This window comes from Spinacia oleracea, chromosome 2 (assembly GCF_020520425.1).
Source record: "Spinacia oleracea cultivar Varoflay chromosome 2, BTI_SOV_V1, whole genome shotgun sequence".
Lineage (NCBI taxonomy): Eukaryota > Viridiplantae > Streptophyta > Magnoliopsida > Caryophyllales > Amaranthaceae > Spinacia > Spinacia oleracea.
Window position 1 is genome coordinate 21692703 of NC_079488.1, and position 18749 is coordinate 21711451.

The 18749-nt window shown below is 34.5% G+C and overlaps 1 protein-coding gene across 1 annotated transcript; it reads left to right on the top strand.

The window, feature by feature from the left end:
• The first annotated feature begins 13315 nt into the window (after nucleotides 1-13315).
• Nucleotides 13316-18475, top strand: LOC110800893 (desmethyl-deoxy-podophyllotoxin synthase). Its single transcript, XM_022006219.2, has 3 exons — nucleotides 13316-13942; nucleotides 16391-16727; nucleotides 17755-18475. The coding sequence occupies exons 1-3, from the start codon at nucleotides 13392-13394 to the stop codon at nucleotides 18367-18369; spliced, it is 1503 nt and encodes a 500-aa protein (XP_021861911.1). The 5' UTR covers nucleotides 13316-13391; the 3' UTR covers nucleotides 18370-18475.
• Nucleotides 18476-18749: the final 274 nt, after the last annotated feature.

Here is an 18749-nt window from a genome sequence, read left to right on the forward strand (position 1 = left end):
AAACGGAAATATTGTCAGAATCGGAAATATTATCGGAATCGGAAAATAATTCCGGAGACGGAAATATTGAATATTTGTTCGAAACGGAAATTAATTCCGGAATCGGAAATATTAAATATTGTTCGTATCGGAAATGAATTCCGGAACCGGGAATTTAATCAGAAGCGTATCGTACGAATAAGCATCGGACGAGGCCTGCCGGACGAGGGCCCAGCACGAAGCCAGGCCATCGCCCAGCAAGCCAAGCGCGCCACACGAACAGCCAAGGCCACGCCAGGCCCAGCGCAAGGCCAGGCCCAGCAGGCCATGGCAGCGCGCGCAGCAATGGGCTGCGAGCATTGCTGCAGCTCGCGTGGGCTTGTAGCTCGCGTGGGCCGAGCGGCCGTGTGGGCTGTGCGCGGGCATGGCCTACACGCTTGCGGGTCATGCTCGTGTAGAGTTTGTGTTCACATACGAAACCTAAAGAGTATAGGATTTGTTTAATGATTAAAATTCCTAATCCTAAAAGATAAATTAATTAAATAAGAATTCTACTAGGATTCTAATTTAATTAATTCGTATCCTAGTAGGATTCGATTATTTATTCCATGGTTTATAAATATGAGTTAAGGGCTCATAATTTATATCGAGTATTCAAGTATACAAAGTGATTTTTGAGAGCAAAAATTCAGTCATATAATTGCCTACAATAGCCGAAAATTCTAAGTACCTTAAGGGCGATCCTAGTTGGTCAAGCTTAAGGCGGATCCGGACGTGCTGTGGACTATCTACGGAGGGACGACACTTGGAGTCCTAAAGACTTGTTCTTGTTCGGTTCGGGCGCAGCTATGGAGGGCACGCAACAAAGTGTATGCATCTAAACTATGCTAAATGATTATGTGTAAATAATATGTTTTCCTGGCTTTATGGTTTTTCTGCATGATTTATGTTTTGTCATATGAATCATAACCTAACAAACAGAGCCATCAAAGTTAAGTTTGAATGTGCCAGGGGCCGGTGGCGTCTAAGAAACCTGGATAGAACGATATGAACTTTTAGGAGCTTTGCTTAGTCAATGTGATTCTAAGGAGTCGAAACACGTGCGAGTTTTCCATTCGTTAAAATTTTTAAAAGCTCTTGTATAGAGTCCTATAGCAGAGAATGAAGCGTGTTTAAAAATAGTTGCATTTCGCATTTTCCAGATGCTCCAGAAGGAAGTAATTATTTTCTTTATTGGGAGATTGACATTATTTCGCATAATTTGGAACAAATAAATAATAGAAGTTTCTTGAAGGTGCGTACCTAACCAACGGATAGTTGTAGCAGAATTCCAAAATTCTTTAGTAGAAGGGCAATGGAGAAAGAGGTGATCTTGGGTTTCAGTGTGAGAGCCGCATAAAGGGCAACTAATAGGAACGTCAATATTTCGATATGTTAGATTATCCCTAGTAGGTAGACCATTATGCAAAAGTTGGCATAAAAAAAATTTAACTTAGGGGAAATATCTAGCTTCCAAATCCAGCGGTATTCCCATTTAACGTGAGAAATAGCATTATGTGCTAACCAAGTGGAAGATTTAACTGTAAAATTTTCGTTACTAGAAAGACCCCAACATGGTTGATCTAATAGGTTCGTGACAGGTAAGGGGATACCTTTGATGACTTGAACTACTGAAGGAGGAACCACCAAAGCTAAAGCATGTTCATCCCATGTCCGCGAAGGAGTAATGAAGTGGTCTACTGTAACATTCAAATCTTCTATAACAGAAATATCTAAATTTAATGGCGAGATTAAATTTGTGGAATAACACCAATTATCTAGCCAAAACAGAACATTAGATCCCGAACCAATTTTCCATCGTATACCTTGAAGCAGAAGAGGACGGATCTGTAGAATTTTTTTCCATATCCAAGAATCTTTTGCCTGGGGTTTACAAATAAAAAAGGTTGTCTCTGTAAATATTTAGCTTGGATAATTTTGACCCATAAATTGTTTCGGTCAAAAATTATTTTCCATCCTAATTTTGCTAGAAAAGCAGAATTTACGGCATCGGTTTTGCGGAGAACTAAACCTCCTTGATTCTTGGGAAGACAAATTTTATCCCAAGCAATCATGGGTATACTCTTTTTGTCAGCAGATTGCTTCCAGAAGAAATTACGGTTAATTTGATCTAAAGAATTAGAAATTGTCTTTGGGAGCCGAGATGTCGTCATTGCATAAGAAGGCTTGGCTTCTAGATTACTCTGAATTAAAACTATTTTTCCGGCTTTGGAAATCATATTTGAGGACCAACTATTCATTTTTTGCTCAGCATTTGATACTAAATGTTGAAAATTATTCCTAGTGAAGGTCTTTGAGTTAAATAGGACTCCTAAATAACGTCCAAGGAATGCTTTTGTAGTCATATTAAAATAGCTAGATAATTGGCTTTTTCTGTTGTTATTTACATATTTTGAAACGACTAGCGAGGACTTATGAAAATTTATCATCTGTCCCGACATAATGGAAAAATCTTGTAAAATATTCCTTATTATCGCACAAGATGTCGATTTAGCATTACAAAATAATAAACTGTCATCTGCAAAAAGTAAGCAAGGAATATTTGGAGCCTTGGGCATGACTTTGATACCAATGCAACTAGTTTTGTCTTGAGCATGTAATAAGAGTTTTCGAGATAATACTTCCATACAAATAACAAAAAGTACCGGGGAAAGAGGATCCCCTTGTCGTAATCCTCTTGTTGGAGAGATTATTCGCATTGTATTATTATTTATCGCAAGAGAGTAAGATACTGTGGTGACACAAGGCTTCATCCAGTTAATCAATGTTTCATTAAAGCCAAATGCTCTTAAAGTAGCCCAAAGAAAATCCCATTCTACCCTGTCATAAGCTTTTTCCATATCTAGCTTTAGAGCTAGCCATCCTGTCTTATTTTTTGACTTATTAAACATATTAAGAATTTCTTGTACTATTAGAATGTTGTCTTGGATTGCTCGTTCCAGTGCAAATGCATTTTGGTACGGACCTACTATCGTTTTTAGCAAAGGTTTAAGTCTATTGACCAAGATCTTGGCTATAGCTTTATAAATAGTTGTACATAAACTAATTGGTCTATAATGATGTGCCCTATTTGGGTTGTTTGTCTTAGGTTTTAAAGTAATAATCGTATGATTATTTGTCGTAATAAAATTCCATTATGAAAGAAACCTCTAATGGCTTTGCATATATCTTGACCAATAATTGGCCAGTAATGTTGAAAATTTTTTGGCCCATATCCATCCGAACCAGGGGATTTATAAGGTGACATGTTAAAAAAAGCATATTTTATTTCATTGTCTAAAAAGGTTGTGTCAAAATATTATTATCTTCTTCAGAAATACAAGGCTGAATCCAAGGAATATTGATGTTTCTTGAATTAGAATGAGATGATTTGAATCTAGTCGAGAATTCTTGAAAGAATAGATTTGTTATATCTTCTGGGGAGTCTACCCATTGGTTTAGATCATTCTGTAGTCTAAAAATTTGGGAACGTCTTTTTCGAGTTTTCATTTTTTCATGGAAAAAATGAGAACCTCGATCACCTTGAGTCAGCCATTGTTTGCGAGCATATTTTCCCCAAAAGTTTTGACCAAATGACGGGAGTCATTCTCGTTGTTTGTCAAGTCGATGAAGATGGTGCTCAATATGATGGTTTTCCGGGTGAAGTTGAAATTGTACTTCCACATTTTTCAATTTTTCTTGATTTAATGCAAGTTTGTGTTGTATATTCCCATATTTACGAGAATGCCAATGTTTTAAGTCGGTTTTAAGACGAGATAGTTTTTGAGAAATACAGAAGAATCTGGACCCAGATTGCTTATGTGCCCAATTTTTGGCAACTAGCTTTTGAGCCTCTTCATCTAAAGTCCAGGCATTTTGGAATCTAAAAGACGATAGTTTAGGTGGTCCGGAGTTATCCAAGTATAAGCAAATCGGACTATGGTCTGAACATGAGAAATATTCATATGAAATTGCAGCATGAGGGAACAACTGTAACCATGTATCATTTGCTAGACACCTATCTAACCGTTCATATACGATATAATTTCGAATTTGTTTTTTCCATGAAAATGTCGATCCTATAGGGGGAATGTCATTCGCATTATTCAATCATGCAAAGCGTTGTAATTTTAGACAACGTCGTAAAGAAGAAGGACATCCACCTTTTTTATCTGCTAAGGATAAAAGTTCATTAAAATCTCCTATAATACACCACGGAGTGGTACAAGATTGAACTAATGAGTTAAACGAATTCCAAAAATCTACTTTTTCGTGCTCTTGAGCTGGTGCATATAACTCAAAAAGTGCAAAAGTAGAGTGTGAACATTTATTAGTAATAACTAAATGAGCTATTCGATGTTGTAGAGATACAATTTGAATATCAATATTTTTTTCATTCCAACAAACCCACATTCCACCACAGTGACCTTCTGGATTTATAATTTGAATATTTTCATATCCTAATATTTTTGATAGACGTTGACTATTAGCAGATGAAACCATTGTTTCTAAAACAAAAAATATATCCGGGTTAAATTTCTTGCGTAGAAATAATAACTCACTAATCGTCTGAGATTTCTTTGCACCCCTAACATTCCAACTCATAATTTTCATTTATTTACAATTAATAAAATATAGGAGCCTCCTCCAGGCAATTATTTCCAACGTGGTACAAATATTTTGCTTATAATACAGAATTGTGAGATTCATGGACTTATAATGTCCGGTCAAGCATCTTAAGATGCGGGCAAGGCAAAGAGCCAGTCCCAAATACCGTCTTATAGAGAAATTTTGTTCAAAAATAAGAAGGCAAATATCGTACAATTTTATTATAAGAACTGAAGAATAATAAATATGCAAAAGATATTCAGAAATTTGGTAAAATGTAAACAATAAAGTTTTAAAGTTAACATAGCTTTTGTGCTTGAGCGTGATTATCCTCTTTTTGCTCTTAAAGAGGCTGAGCAAAAATAGAAATGAAGTCACTCTATTCCTTAAATAAAAACAACTATGATAAACTCTTTCATTCATATGAGATCCTTTTCTATCTATATTGGCTATATATATACATATCCAATCCTCACATTTCTTTTGATTGAGATTGATTTTTTTAATGAAATGAGGTATTGTCCTATTGAATTTCAAGAGTCCATTATTATAAAAGTTTACAAACAGAAGAGTTTTAGAACCAAACCACCACTGATCATAAAATAATTTCCATAAACAAAGGCCAAAGTAAACAGTAGGGTTGTGACATACTAAGAAAGAGCAATTATATAACCAGTGTAAAAGATATATGGGCAGCAACAATTCCAACAAAAGGAGTGTTATATAGTAATAAACTAGATTGTATATATACCATAGAGTATTGATACAAAAATAAACTACATCCAAAGGCAGACAGTAAGCATAGAGCCTTGATAATATTACTATATACATAAGGCATACTAAGATGAGGATGTAGTATGCTAATACTTGCATCCACCAATTACATTGTTCAACCATTTTCATGCATTGCATTCCCTGATAGCAACATGATATATCCAAAAACACCACATAGTAAGCATAATGCCCTGTTTTGAGTACTATATACATATGGAAAAATATGATAAAGAGTTAGTAAAAATATGCATTGCAGAACCATCAAACACGATTACTTTTGGAGGCCGCTGAATCCTCCGTATCATCACATCTCCTTCGTTTTGATGATTCTGAGGGAGATTGAATACCTAGAGTTTCCATGAAAAGTTGTTCACCTTCTGAAAGCTCCCCATAGTCTATGGGTAGGTGAGACCCATATTCCATAACCGGGGGAGTAGAAAAACCTGATAATAAGTCATCGTCAGATTCTAAAGTATCATCATGATCGGCTGGAGTTTTGTCTTCTTGATGAAGAGCTTGGTGCAAGGTGAGAGGAGCTGGATTTTCCATAGGAGTAGTTTCTCTAGGCTCTTGATTTTGAAGCACTGAGAAGGGATTAACATTTATATGAGCAGGTGCATCAGGAATTACAGGAGTAGGAGAAGGTCGAGTTTGTTGGCGAGGAATATTTATGTTAGGTTGATTGATGGTGGCTGATTTCTGTGGTGGAGGATTCCTAAATCGTTTTTTCAGAGTGACCTTGATCCATCGGCCACCTCCTTCTGGAGGTGGTTGAACATTATCAGAAGATTCTCCTGTAGGGGAATCAAGGTTGCTAGCATGGAGACGTTCAACAATCAAGTGAAGCTCTGATTGGATTCTACGAGGGCAGGCATCAAGGGAATGTTTGGGTATTCCACAAAGAGGGAATACTTCATTCATACCTTCCTAATTAATATGAACTTCAAAGGATTTACCTGGCAATTTAACCCACAGAGAACCAGGCAGAGGTTTTTATTGTATTGATACTAACACAAACTCTTGCAAAACGGGCTTTGGTCTGAGAAGTAGTAATATCATCTAGTTTTATGACCTTACCAACATGCTGTAAGAGATCAGCAAGACAATCAAAAGACCAGAACTCAAGAGGAAGTAAATAAATACGAATCCATTGATCAAGAGTCTCAATATCTGAAGTATATGGACAGAAACCCCTTTCCCATGAAAAAAGAGCGAAATTTAGACCTTGAACAAACCATGGTCTCCTAGTCCATACAGCTTCCCTATCTTGAGCATTATAAAATTTAACAAGAAACCATCCATTACCCATATCTACTAAAGAGAACTCACCTTTTAAAAAAGCCCAGTCCTTTCGAAGCTTGGAGAGCACAACATTATATGGAATAATATCACCAAAAGGTTTTCCCACCAAACAACAAGCCTCTAGGTTCTGAATTACCCCTTGATTGGGAGCTGGATGACTAGGATTAGGATTACCTAGAGGGGGAGTGCTGGAATTGGGAGGCGAAAAGTGCTCGAGGAGAGTTGGATCATTAGGTTCAGTATGGGTAGTGGTAATAATACCCTTACCTTGATCTCCCATAATCTCCCTGGTTGGAGAATCGGTGGCAGCGGTGTTATTTCCAGAACCATTACCAGTGAGAGGAAGAATTTTATTCGGTGGAAGTTTGGGGTCAGTAGGGTGACTGGAAGACGGAAATTTTGAGATGCAATCAGCATAGGTTGATTTTGAACTTGGGATGGAAGACATTAGAACTTCAGAGACTGAATTTGAGAAGCAAAAAGACAGAGCAATAAAATTGAGAGTTGGTTGTCACAACTCGGTCACAAGACTCACAACTCGGTCACAACAGATGCACACTTGTAACTTGATAATTAAAAGATGTACTTCTCTTTTTTGGCCGGTTATGGTCTTTATTTTCAACTAGCTCTTGAGCCCGTTCTAAGAACGGGCAATTAGTTGTTATTTACATGTTTTAAAGTTCTAACATTTTGAGGGTTTGTGATTTTAGGAGGAATATATGATTAGATAGTGGTGAAATTTGAAGGTTGAAATAATAGATAAAAATTATATTAAATGGTGAATTAATATTGAGTGTTAAAGAAGTAGATGAAGTGTAAAAAATTGAATGAATATTATTAAATGGTAAATTGATGTTGAATGAAGAAGATGATGTGGAAGATGCATTAAAATTGTAAAATATAACAAACAACAAAATAAACAATTGAAAGAAAAAATAATGAGTGAAAGAAGAGGATGTCACATGTCATCTAAACATCTATGGTGTTGCTTTTTAAATACTAGGTATAGATTATATTAATATTTTTTATGGTCTTTATATTTATTCACATAATTTTTTTTTACTACAATAAATAATTCATATACTATTTCACTTTTATCTTATTTTAACAAATTTAACTCTTACCTTAAACTATGTGTCGGTCAAAGTATATCTTTTAGTTGCTCGTAAATACGAAGGGAGTGTCAATTTTGAGAATCTTTCTTTCACCATTATGTAAGAAATAAATAGTCAAGTGAGATCTTGTTAATTTGTTATCAATGCGAAAACAAATATCAACTTTTTATAATTTTATTTATATGCAATTAGAGATATTAATGCCCACAGAAACATGTTGGAATTCGTGAAAAAAGAAACATTGCATGTATTATGAAACGTAAGTGATCATAAGGTGGGCCAAATTTTACAAAACGGCTACATATACCTTCAGGGTATGAAACATTGAAAGTTGAAACCCTTGGTTGTGATTGGTCTAAAATTTCAAATTCAAATACCATTTAATATTTTAGATTTAAATTTTAATCCCATATGGGATTGATTATGTGAAAACAACCAATAAGAGCGCAGGATATGTTAGTATTTAGTACCCTGGGAATACATGTAGCAGCTTCCCGAATTTTTGCTTGTAAAGACACGAGTCAAAATATTAGGCAAATATTAGGAATTTTTGCTTCCGCGCGCAGCTGGCTCTAGTATGACAACTCCAATAACACAAATCTATCTATATCTGGTAAGTTATGATTTTTTTTAACTAAAACTAACTCATTAATAAAAAGTCATACGATATCTACAAAAGAAATATGTATATATCAAATACATAATAAATCGAATCAAATAAAACTCATTTTCTGCAAAACTTCGATCATCGCACGTCGAACATCTTGTATACCCTCTAATACATCGTTGTTTGATACAACTTTCAACGAGAGAGTCTTTTGATCTGTTGTAGTTTTGATATTTAATTAAATCAGATTTAATCGATTGTACACATAGAACTGACATCTGTTGCGACACCGCACAAATCTTCATTGCTGAATAATTCTCCTGCGCCAATTAAATAATATTTTTCCCTCGTACACCAGAAGTTTCGGATTCTCTAATCTAAGAAAAAAATTCCCTAAAAGGAAAAGAAAAACCCTATCTTTCAAGGTAGAACAGTATCTCGCACAAGGAGGAAGTATTATTAAAATCCTAATAAACAATCAAAATTAAAGAAAAGAACAACAAAATAAAAAGATTGGGGCTTTCCACTGATAAAAATCGATGGAAGCCCCTTTGAGATTCACTAATGGAGGCTAGGATTTGAGAGAGGGAACATCTAGCAAGTTAAGCTTAAAAACACACAGTGGAGGTTCCTTGGATATTCTCGGCACTCTTTATATTTGATGATTTTACAATGGCTACAACAAAATTGTAGCCAATATAATCTTTAAATTTAGATCGTTGATATGTAGCCACGTACTATTCATTTAGTTGAGGAAAAAAATAAAACATCAAAAATTAGTTTAAAATTTAAAAAGAAAAAGAAAATTGCACTACAAGAATTTGTATCTTTAACGACAACCTAATTACGACGGGTCAAAAATCTCGTCGCAAAAGCCTTTTGCGACGGGGCTAACAACCAAACAATGACGGGAATAACCGTCGCAAATGTCTTTTACGACGGGTTGACGACGGATTTACGACGGGATTTCTATTAACGACGGCCCCCTTTTATGACGGGTTCGCGACAGGAAATCCCGTCGTTAATTAACGATTATTGGCCTTTCGCGACGGAATTTCCCGTCGTTAATAGTACAATTTCTTGTAGTGTAGAAATGTCGATTTATAATCGGTTACGGATAATTAAATTATACATTTCCTAGCTTCTTCAACCTACTATTAAAAAAAAAAAAAAAAAAAAAAAGACTTCTTCAAACTTTTCTGATCTAATAATTTGTTTGGTATTTAATTTTATGATTTTCTTCGTGTTTGCTCTTGTCATTTTATTTCTTGAAGTTTTAAGAAACTCAAGTGGAAAGAAGATGATGATGTTATCATTAATTGGGATGAAATGGGGGATGATGATTTTTTCCTCTAAAATACATTCATTAATTGATGGAAGAACCAAAGAATGATGACACTCTTTTATAAAAATAAGAAAAGATACAAAATGTTGATTTTAATGGAGGTTACGTTTTGCAGACATTTTTGTTCTTTTAGGGGTAAAAGGAAGTTTTTTATTTTTCTAATTTTTTAAAAAAATAAAGAGGAAGAAAGAAAAACCGTTCATTCTTAGCTTAATCTTGATTGTTTTAGCTAGTAGATTTTATTTTATTTTGGTCATTTTCATTATCTTGGAATTCTTCCTCAAATACATTACAAAAATATTATCTTAGGGTGATCCTTTTGTCGACGGATGTTACTATTATAGGTACGGTCTTATATACACGCGATGTATTCGGGAGTATACGCCATATGAAAGTTAAAATCGTGTTATTACCCTAATCATCACAAACAATAGACAAGAGAAAAACTATTCACAAAATTCATCTACAAAAATTAGATATCATCGATCTCAAAGTAATAGTACACTTTTAGAAAAAAATAAATAAAAAAAGTACACTATAAAGTTTTATGACTTATGAACAGACTAATTTAAAGTAACGGTTCTTTTAATATTGTATGGAAAAAAGAAAAGTTTTACAATATAAAACTTTAGTATTTTAACTCTTTTGCGCATAACTTCAAAATTACAACCAAAACCAAAAAAATAGTAGGCAATCTTGAGATACTTTGGAATCGAACCCCGCCTGTAAATGTGGTTCAACCTAGAACCCCACATGCACTCATCTCAACCACCACAAAGCTGCCATGTGAGCATCTACCGTTTGCGGCCTGGAACAAAACAGATTTGTCCTCACCAAACTCATCCGCATTCTGCAACCTCAACTCACCCATTAATGGCTACCCCCCCCCCCCCCCCACCCCATCTTCAACCAAGTTCAACACCCAATTTCATCATTTGGACCGCTCTGATTCGTGGGTATGTCGTACATGAGTTGTTTCATGAAGGTATAGTTCTATATGACTGTATGAAAAGAGATGGTGTTGGACCCAATTCTTTTACTTTCTGTACTATGTTTAAGGCTGCCACTTGAATGGGGGATGTGGTTTTGGGTTATCAGTTACATGGTGAAAAGAGGAGAGAAGATGAGAGGGCAAAGATGATAGAGCACAGCGGAAGCAGTAGAGAGAATCGTGGACTAATCTGATACCATGAAAGAATGTACGTAATTCCTTGGATTATTTCATTAGGGGAATTAGGCTAATATACTAACTGTGACAAAGCAATCCTAGGCTATAATTACGGAAGAGATTTATGGAGCTAATTATCCTAGGCTATAATTACGTAGGGGGTTATATGCACCTACCAATATTTCATGATTTGCTAAATCATTACCTAATACATAATATTTAATTTACATATATATTCTAACACTTGGAAAGATGTTTAAGTTTGGTGAGTTTGGTGGGTTTGGTGAATCGGATTTGTTTTTGCTCTTCTTTGACTGTTATTAACGAAAAGGGGAGATTATAGGCTGATTTCCCGATTTTATGATTCTTAAACAAAATAACTTAAATTTTGTTGACTACACTTCCCATGACAAAGATTTTATGCGTGATTTCCTGATTTGTTATTACAATAAGGGGGTGTTTGGTTCGCAAACTGGTATGGAGATGGAATCAAGAATGATTCCAAGGTGGTGTGGGTTTGGAACTTGATTCTTAATTTCATATGTTTGGTTTGATTTGGAGATGAGTTTTTTTTCCTTTTATTTACCTTGAATAAAGGTATGAGCCATACCCACCTCCCCCTAGGTTTCTAAACCTCACACCTTAGGGGTTTGAGGTATGGGTTTGGAAATCTTAAAATTTACAACCAAACACATGGTATGGGTTTAGACCATTCTAAACCCATACCTCATATCTAGAATCCGCGAACCAAACACCCCTTTAGTTTTTTAAATCACTAATAATCAAATTTTGAGTTGAATAAAACTATGAAAGTGTAGAGATAGTTTAGTCTTTTCTAAGGAAGACACAAAAAGTGAATTTACTATATTAACCTCAACTATTCACTTACTTCCTCCATTTTTTTTAATTGCACCATCTGAGATTTCACGCTTGTCTATGCACTATTTTAACCACTAATTTATCTCATTGTACATTTGAAAAAATTATAATAATTTAATAATTTAAAAGTATATTTCGAGACGAATTTAACAAGATCTCACATGAATATATTTTTCCTTATATATAAATCACAAAAAATAACTATATAACAATATGTGAATAGTGCTAAAACTCAAATGGTGCAATTATAAAAAATGGAGAAAGTATAAAATAGAGATAAAAAGTAAGATTTCTTTTATTTAGACATGATAATTTGACATTAGGGATATGAGTGTCACACGGCCACGTCTTATTCATTCTTTTTTTTTTTTTTGGAAGGGACGTCTTATTCATTCTTAGCTTAATCTTGATTGTTTTAGCTAGTACGTAGATTTTTTATATATAAATTTTTTTTTAATTTTTTTTGTCATTTTCATTATCTTGGAATTGTTCCTCAAATACATTGAAAAAATATTCATTTTAGGGTGATTTTTTGTCGACGGATGTTTCTATTAGAGGTATAGAAAGTGAAATATTTAAAAAATAAGATTTCTTTTATTTGGACATGATACGTGACGCTTAATTTAATTTTATGAAATTGAAAGTTTGTTTACATAGCTCACGAGTCACGATAGACGCACACCTGTAACTTGATAACGACCGAAACATTGCATAGCTGACCCTTTCTATTTTTCTTGTTCATATTGACATTAACTAAAGTAAAGTAAATATTAGTGCTTACTCCCTTAAGGGCGTGTTTGGTGGTAACGTTTAAGGTAGGGCATAGCGTTAAGACGCTACTTATAAAATTGTAAGTATCTGATAAAGTAGCGGTTAGCGGTAGAGGTATCGGTTGGGTAGCTTTTGTCAAACGTTAAACTTAGTAGCGTTAAGGAATCGGATAACGTTTGACGAATTTATAATAAAGTTTTAAGTAATATTTCAATTTTTATTTTATTTTACAATATCAATCGCTACTTTTACCGAACACTCATATTAGTTACCCGCTACTTTGACATCGAACCATTACCCGCTACAATTCACCGCTACACGCTACTCCAACTGCTACCCACTACTCAACCGCTAACCGCTACGCGCTACCGCTACTTCTGCCAAACAAGGCCTAAAAATACACTATTTTAATATTAACTATTTTGAGAAAGTTTTTATTTTGTAATGTTACTCCTTCAAGTATATTTTGTTTTGAAATCACTACCCCTTATAGTTTTTAATTTAAAAATTAAGATATCTATTTCATTTTTTAAATGTTTTAAGTGATTCTAAAAACTCATTTTCAAGCGGGATAACTTTGATCATGTCGATTCGAATCACCCAACCCCATTTATAATTTATGGGCACCCATGTGACTAATTCACGCAAAATAAAAAAAAAACTAAAAAAAAAACTTTGATCATGTCAGGAATAAAAAGTCAAACGTGACTCCAATATAAGTAAGTATTAGAAGAACAGAGAAACTGGCAACTTCAATAAAACCAATCTTTCTATATCTGGTAAGTTAAGCTTGAAAAAAAATCAATGGAGGTTTCTTGGCTATTGTTAGCACTCTCCATATTTCCCCTCTTCATATTATTCAAACTTTTCAAAAAACCACCTCCAACAAATTTACCACCAGGACCTCCAAAATTACCCTTGATCGGAAACCTCCACCAGCTAGCAAGGGGTAACACCCTCCCACACCGTCGCCTGGCCGAGCTAGCGGCGGTGCACGGACCCATCATGCACCTCAAACTCGGGGAAGTCTCTACCGTTATTATATCATCGGCGGAGATGGCAAAGGAGGTGATGAAAACTCACGACGCGGTGTTTTGTAGTAGGCCGACTATTATGGTTGGGAAGGAGATCTTTTACGATTCTTCTGATATTGGACTTGCTCCGTACGGTGAGTATTGGCGGCAGGTGAGGAAGATATCGGTGCTTGAGCTTTTTACGGCGAAGCGGGTGCAATCTTTCCGGCCGATTAGGGAGGAGGAGGTGGCGGAGTTAAGGGCGTCGTTAAGGTTGGAGGCGGGGTCTGTTGTTAATCTTAGCAAGAAACTCTTTGGCCTTACTTTCAAGATTTCGTCTAGGTACGTGTGTAGCTTTGCTATCTTTGACTTTTGCTTAAAAAAAAATGCAAAGATAAGAGACCTGTTTTGTAAAATATCGGTCTCTTAGTCCTTAGATAGTACTAAAAGACCTTCCCCCGCTTAAGAACAGCAATTCGTGGATTATGGACAATTGGTGCACAATAATCATGGTGCACCAAAGAACATAACATTGTATTATTCCACCTTTTTGTTTAAAGAAAAATATATTATTTTACTTTTAACTAAAAGTTTATTTTACTTTTTATTGAAAATATAAATAATAAATATATTCATGTTCTTTTTGCTTAAGGTAATATTCTTTTAACTATGTTCACTTTTGTTCTTACGGTGTACCATACTCATCGTGAACCATAATCCACCTTCTAAATTGCGTAAGAAACAGGGGTGTGCGATGTTTGCCTTTGAAATTCCTAATAACACTAGGAGACCTTGAGACAACTGGTCTCTTACATCATTTTTCTATTTAAACACTAATAGCTCGGTTATTTGTAATCTGGTCTCTTAACTTGAGTTATTTCTTCATTTCCACTACTTGAAATAAATGTCAACTAGATTTTTGCCCGTCCAATGCACGGTTCTATTAAATTGTTATGTTTAAATAAACTCCTATATATGTATCAATTTTATATATTAGATTAGATTAGTTTTTTATTTTATATTGAATTTCATTTTAGATTTTTTTTTAATTATGAGGGTGTTTGTTTTTGGATGAAATTATATATGCGTAATATTAATAATTAATTAATAAAAATATCTACGTGACACTTGATTATTTATCTACGTGGCACTCGAATTTTTTAATTTAAAATTTATTTTAAAATGTTATTTTTCACTACATGGTGCTCTAATATGAGATTAATGTTTGATTTTAAATTAAATTTTATTTATTTTATTTTAGATTAGTGTTTGAGTTTGGATGAATTTTATTTTTTAATTATTAGAGTTTGATTTTAGATGGAGTTGTATATATTAGTAATTAATTAATAAAAATATGTACGTGGCACCTAATTAATTATCTACGTGGCAATCAATTTTTTTAATTCAAAAATAAATTAGAAATCTTATTTTTCATTGGCTGAAACCATTAGTAATCCTATAATCTTAAAAAAATATTGGTTTCCATGTATATCAAACTAAAACAATCTATACCTAGTATATAAAAACTCAAACCATAGTTATATAACTACTCCCTCCATTCCTTTTTGTTCTTCCCGTTTCTATTTCGGGCGTTCCTATATGTTCTTCCCATTTCCTTTTTTGGACATACCTTTTTACCATAAAATTCCCCACCAACCCTTATTTAATTCATTCACATTTCCCTATTCACCCACCCAACTCCACTTTTATAATTTTTTATTACTTTATTAAAAATATCCTCTCTCTCCATTTCTTTATTACTTTCCTTTACTAATTTATTACTTTCTCTTACATTCAATCATTACTCTTACACCCAATCATTACAATATTTCATTTTCTTAATTTCCACACCATTTCCCAAATGGGAAGAACATAAAGGAACAGAGGGAGTAGTATATAAAAACTCAAACCGTAGTTATATACTACCTCCGTTCCTTAATGTTCTTTACGCTTTGGAATATGTGTCCAAAGTAAGAAAACTTTGACCGTGGATTCTCACTGTTATATACATTAAAATGTTATCATGTAAGATCTTGTTAGATTGGTCTCGTTGTGTATTTTCAAAATATCAAATTTTTATAATTTTTTCACAAACGAAAATGAATATATAAGTCGTTAAATATTGCATTGGAGTCCGTGCAAATAGTAACCGTAAAGAACATTAAGAAACGGAGGTAGTATGTGACATTTGTCAATTTTCCATCATCTCCACATTTTCTCTTTATTTTTCTTTTATGATTGACTCATTGAATTGTTATTCAATATTAATACTTGTATTAGAACTGTAAAAACTCAAAAGACACCCTAGTATATGAAAAATAAAAACAACCCAAAAGACACCCATAATTAAAAAAAACATAGAAATAAATAATCACAAATCAATAAGCATTAGTGCTTTATTTAATAATTTTTTAAAATTCTTAACCTAATAAAAAACAAAAGTACAAGAAAACTAAATATTTTTTTTCCAATCATCAACCTGTCATCTCCCATATTTTTCTTAATAGTTTCGACCACCAACCATTTTCAGATCAGAACCATATAATCAGATATGTCCAGATCAGATCCGATATGATCACATATGTCCAGATCAGATCCGATATGATCAGATATGTCCAAATCAAAACCAATATGTGCAAATCATAACCAATTTTAGGCAGACATTTTATTAAATCAAGTCAATCTACGACAAAGTTGTGAAACTTTGGAACTTATTGAATTACTTAATAGTATGTGTAAATTAAAACTAGTTCATAATCCTGATAATTGTCTGATACATGCATCAATCAGGTTAGCCTTCAGTAAGAGAGGCAAAGACCAAGAAGAATTTCAAGCCCTAATTACAGCTATTACAGAGGCTGCCTCTGGTTTCTCCATTGCAGACGTCTACCCGTCGGTCGAGTGGCTTCATTCAATAAGTGGGACGAAGAAGAAATTCAAGGAGCTTGTTTGCGAATCCAATAGAATACTTGATCCTATTATTGATGAACACAAGTCTAAGAATAGCGATCAAGATCATCAAGTAGAGGAAGACTTGGTGGATGTTCTTCTCAAGTTTCATAAAGATAATGTCAAATCCCCTCAAGATTTTTGCTTGAGTACTGACAACATTAAGGCAGTTGTATTGGTAAGTTACTGCATAGTAAGTCCTAATAAGCTACTCTATGCCACATACGTTTTTTTTAATTATATATGCACAAATTTATACTCCGTACTAGTAGAGTTGTCAAAGTGGTTACTCGAGCCAGGTTCGGGTTGGGTCATCACTCATCACGGGTTTGGGTTATGGTCGGGTCGGGGAAACTCTGCTACACGGGTTCAGTTTCGGAAATCTAACTAATATTTTTGTAATGTGTTAATTAATTAATAGGAAACTTAAAATCATCATTTGTTATAATTGGTTGGGTTGGGTAAAATCGGATTGTCACAGGTTGCGTCAACGGTTGTCACAGGTCAGGTTGTCAATAGGTCGAGTAAATTTGGGTAACATGTTATCATAGGTCAGGTCAATAACAGGTTGCGTCAGGTTATAATCGGTTTCGGGTTGGCAGGAGGCGGGTGTTCAATATCGGGTCGGGTCGTGTCAGTTTGGTTTCGGCCATCTTTCGGTCAAGTGTTGGGTTCGGGTTTGGGTCATACATTACTGCGTCGAACGTAGGTATCGATTTTTTCGGGTTGAATACATGTCAGTTGACGGGTTTCCTATTTTAACATCATTTCGGGTTCCGGTCTATTACGGATTCAGTAGGTTCTCAATCGGGTCAGGTTTTGACAGCTCTACTCCATAGTAGTATTGGTAATTGATTTAGAATGGACTTAACTAATGTTGAAATCCGCTTGTTATCCTCATGTTAATTGTTCCACATTGAAGAACGAGAGAAAAGAGTAGAATAAGTTCACTTTAACTATGGGCTTGAGAATCTTGATACTTTACTTCTACTTCCAACAATTCGTTTTAGTATGGAACTCCCCACTCTGCCCTTCAAGGGAAACATTCTTAAGATTCGACCAAAACACACCATTCTTTAGTGGCATTCACATTTGAAATTCTTCCATAGGTTCATTGTCATCATCAACTTTAAGGTGAATACACTGCAACAAAATAAAAGAGAAAACCTTTAATGTGAATCTTTCCATGTTGTATGTGCTTGTAGGAGCTTTTTGGTGCTGGAAGCGATACCTCTTCAACGGCAATGGAATGGGCAATATCTGAATTGCTAAAGAATCCAAAAGAAATGGAGAAGGCACAAGCTGAGGTACGACGAGTATATCAAGGGGAAGCAATAGTTGATGAGACAAAGCTACACGAGCTCAAGTACTTGAAACAAGTGATCAAAGAAACCTTAAGACTTCATCCTTCACTTCCTCTCTTGGTTCCTAGAGAATCCGTCGAGAGATGTCAAATCCAATCTCATGAGATACCTTCCAAAACTCGAGTAGTTATCAACGCATGGGGTATAGCAAGAGATCCTGAATTTTGGCCGGAGCCTGAGAGATTCAATCCCGAACGATTTGATGAGTGTTCAATAGATCACAAAGGAACTAATTTCGAGCTAATTCCATTCGGTGCAGGGAGAAGAATGTGTCCCGGCATGACACTTGGTTTAGCGAATGTTGAGCTTCCATTAGCCATGCTACTCTGCCATTTTGATTGGAAATTACCTCCTGGTGTTGAAAGTCCTGAATATCTAGATATGGATGAATCCTTTGGCATAGCAGTGAGGAGGAAAAATGAGTTGCATGTAATTCCTATTCCTTACTCTTACTAACCATATTTGAAATGAGATATGTATGTTTAAATAATAATTATGAATGAAATACTCAAATATGTGCATTGCAAAAAAAATTATTCTTGGCCTTTTTCCTTTTTTGACATATTTAGGCTAAATAAACAATATTACAAAGTAAGTAAGATCCAACTACAACTACTATAAAACAAAAATGTTATAAAACAAAAAAAGTTCACCATTTGTAACACTTACCTTAGAATGTTAACTCTAGACGTGCTAGGGTGCACTTTGTTGTAGAGCTGAAGGAAATATTCGACCTTGAAAATAAGGTTCGCAACTGTTGACTTTTTTGTTTTGGTAAGAAAGTAATGATATATTGATAAAGACATGAACACTTCATACAACCTAAGGACTATAAG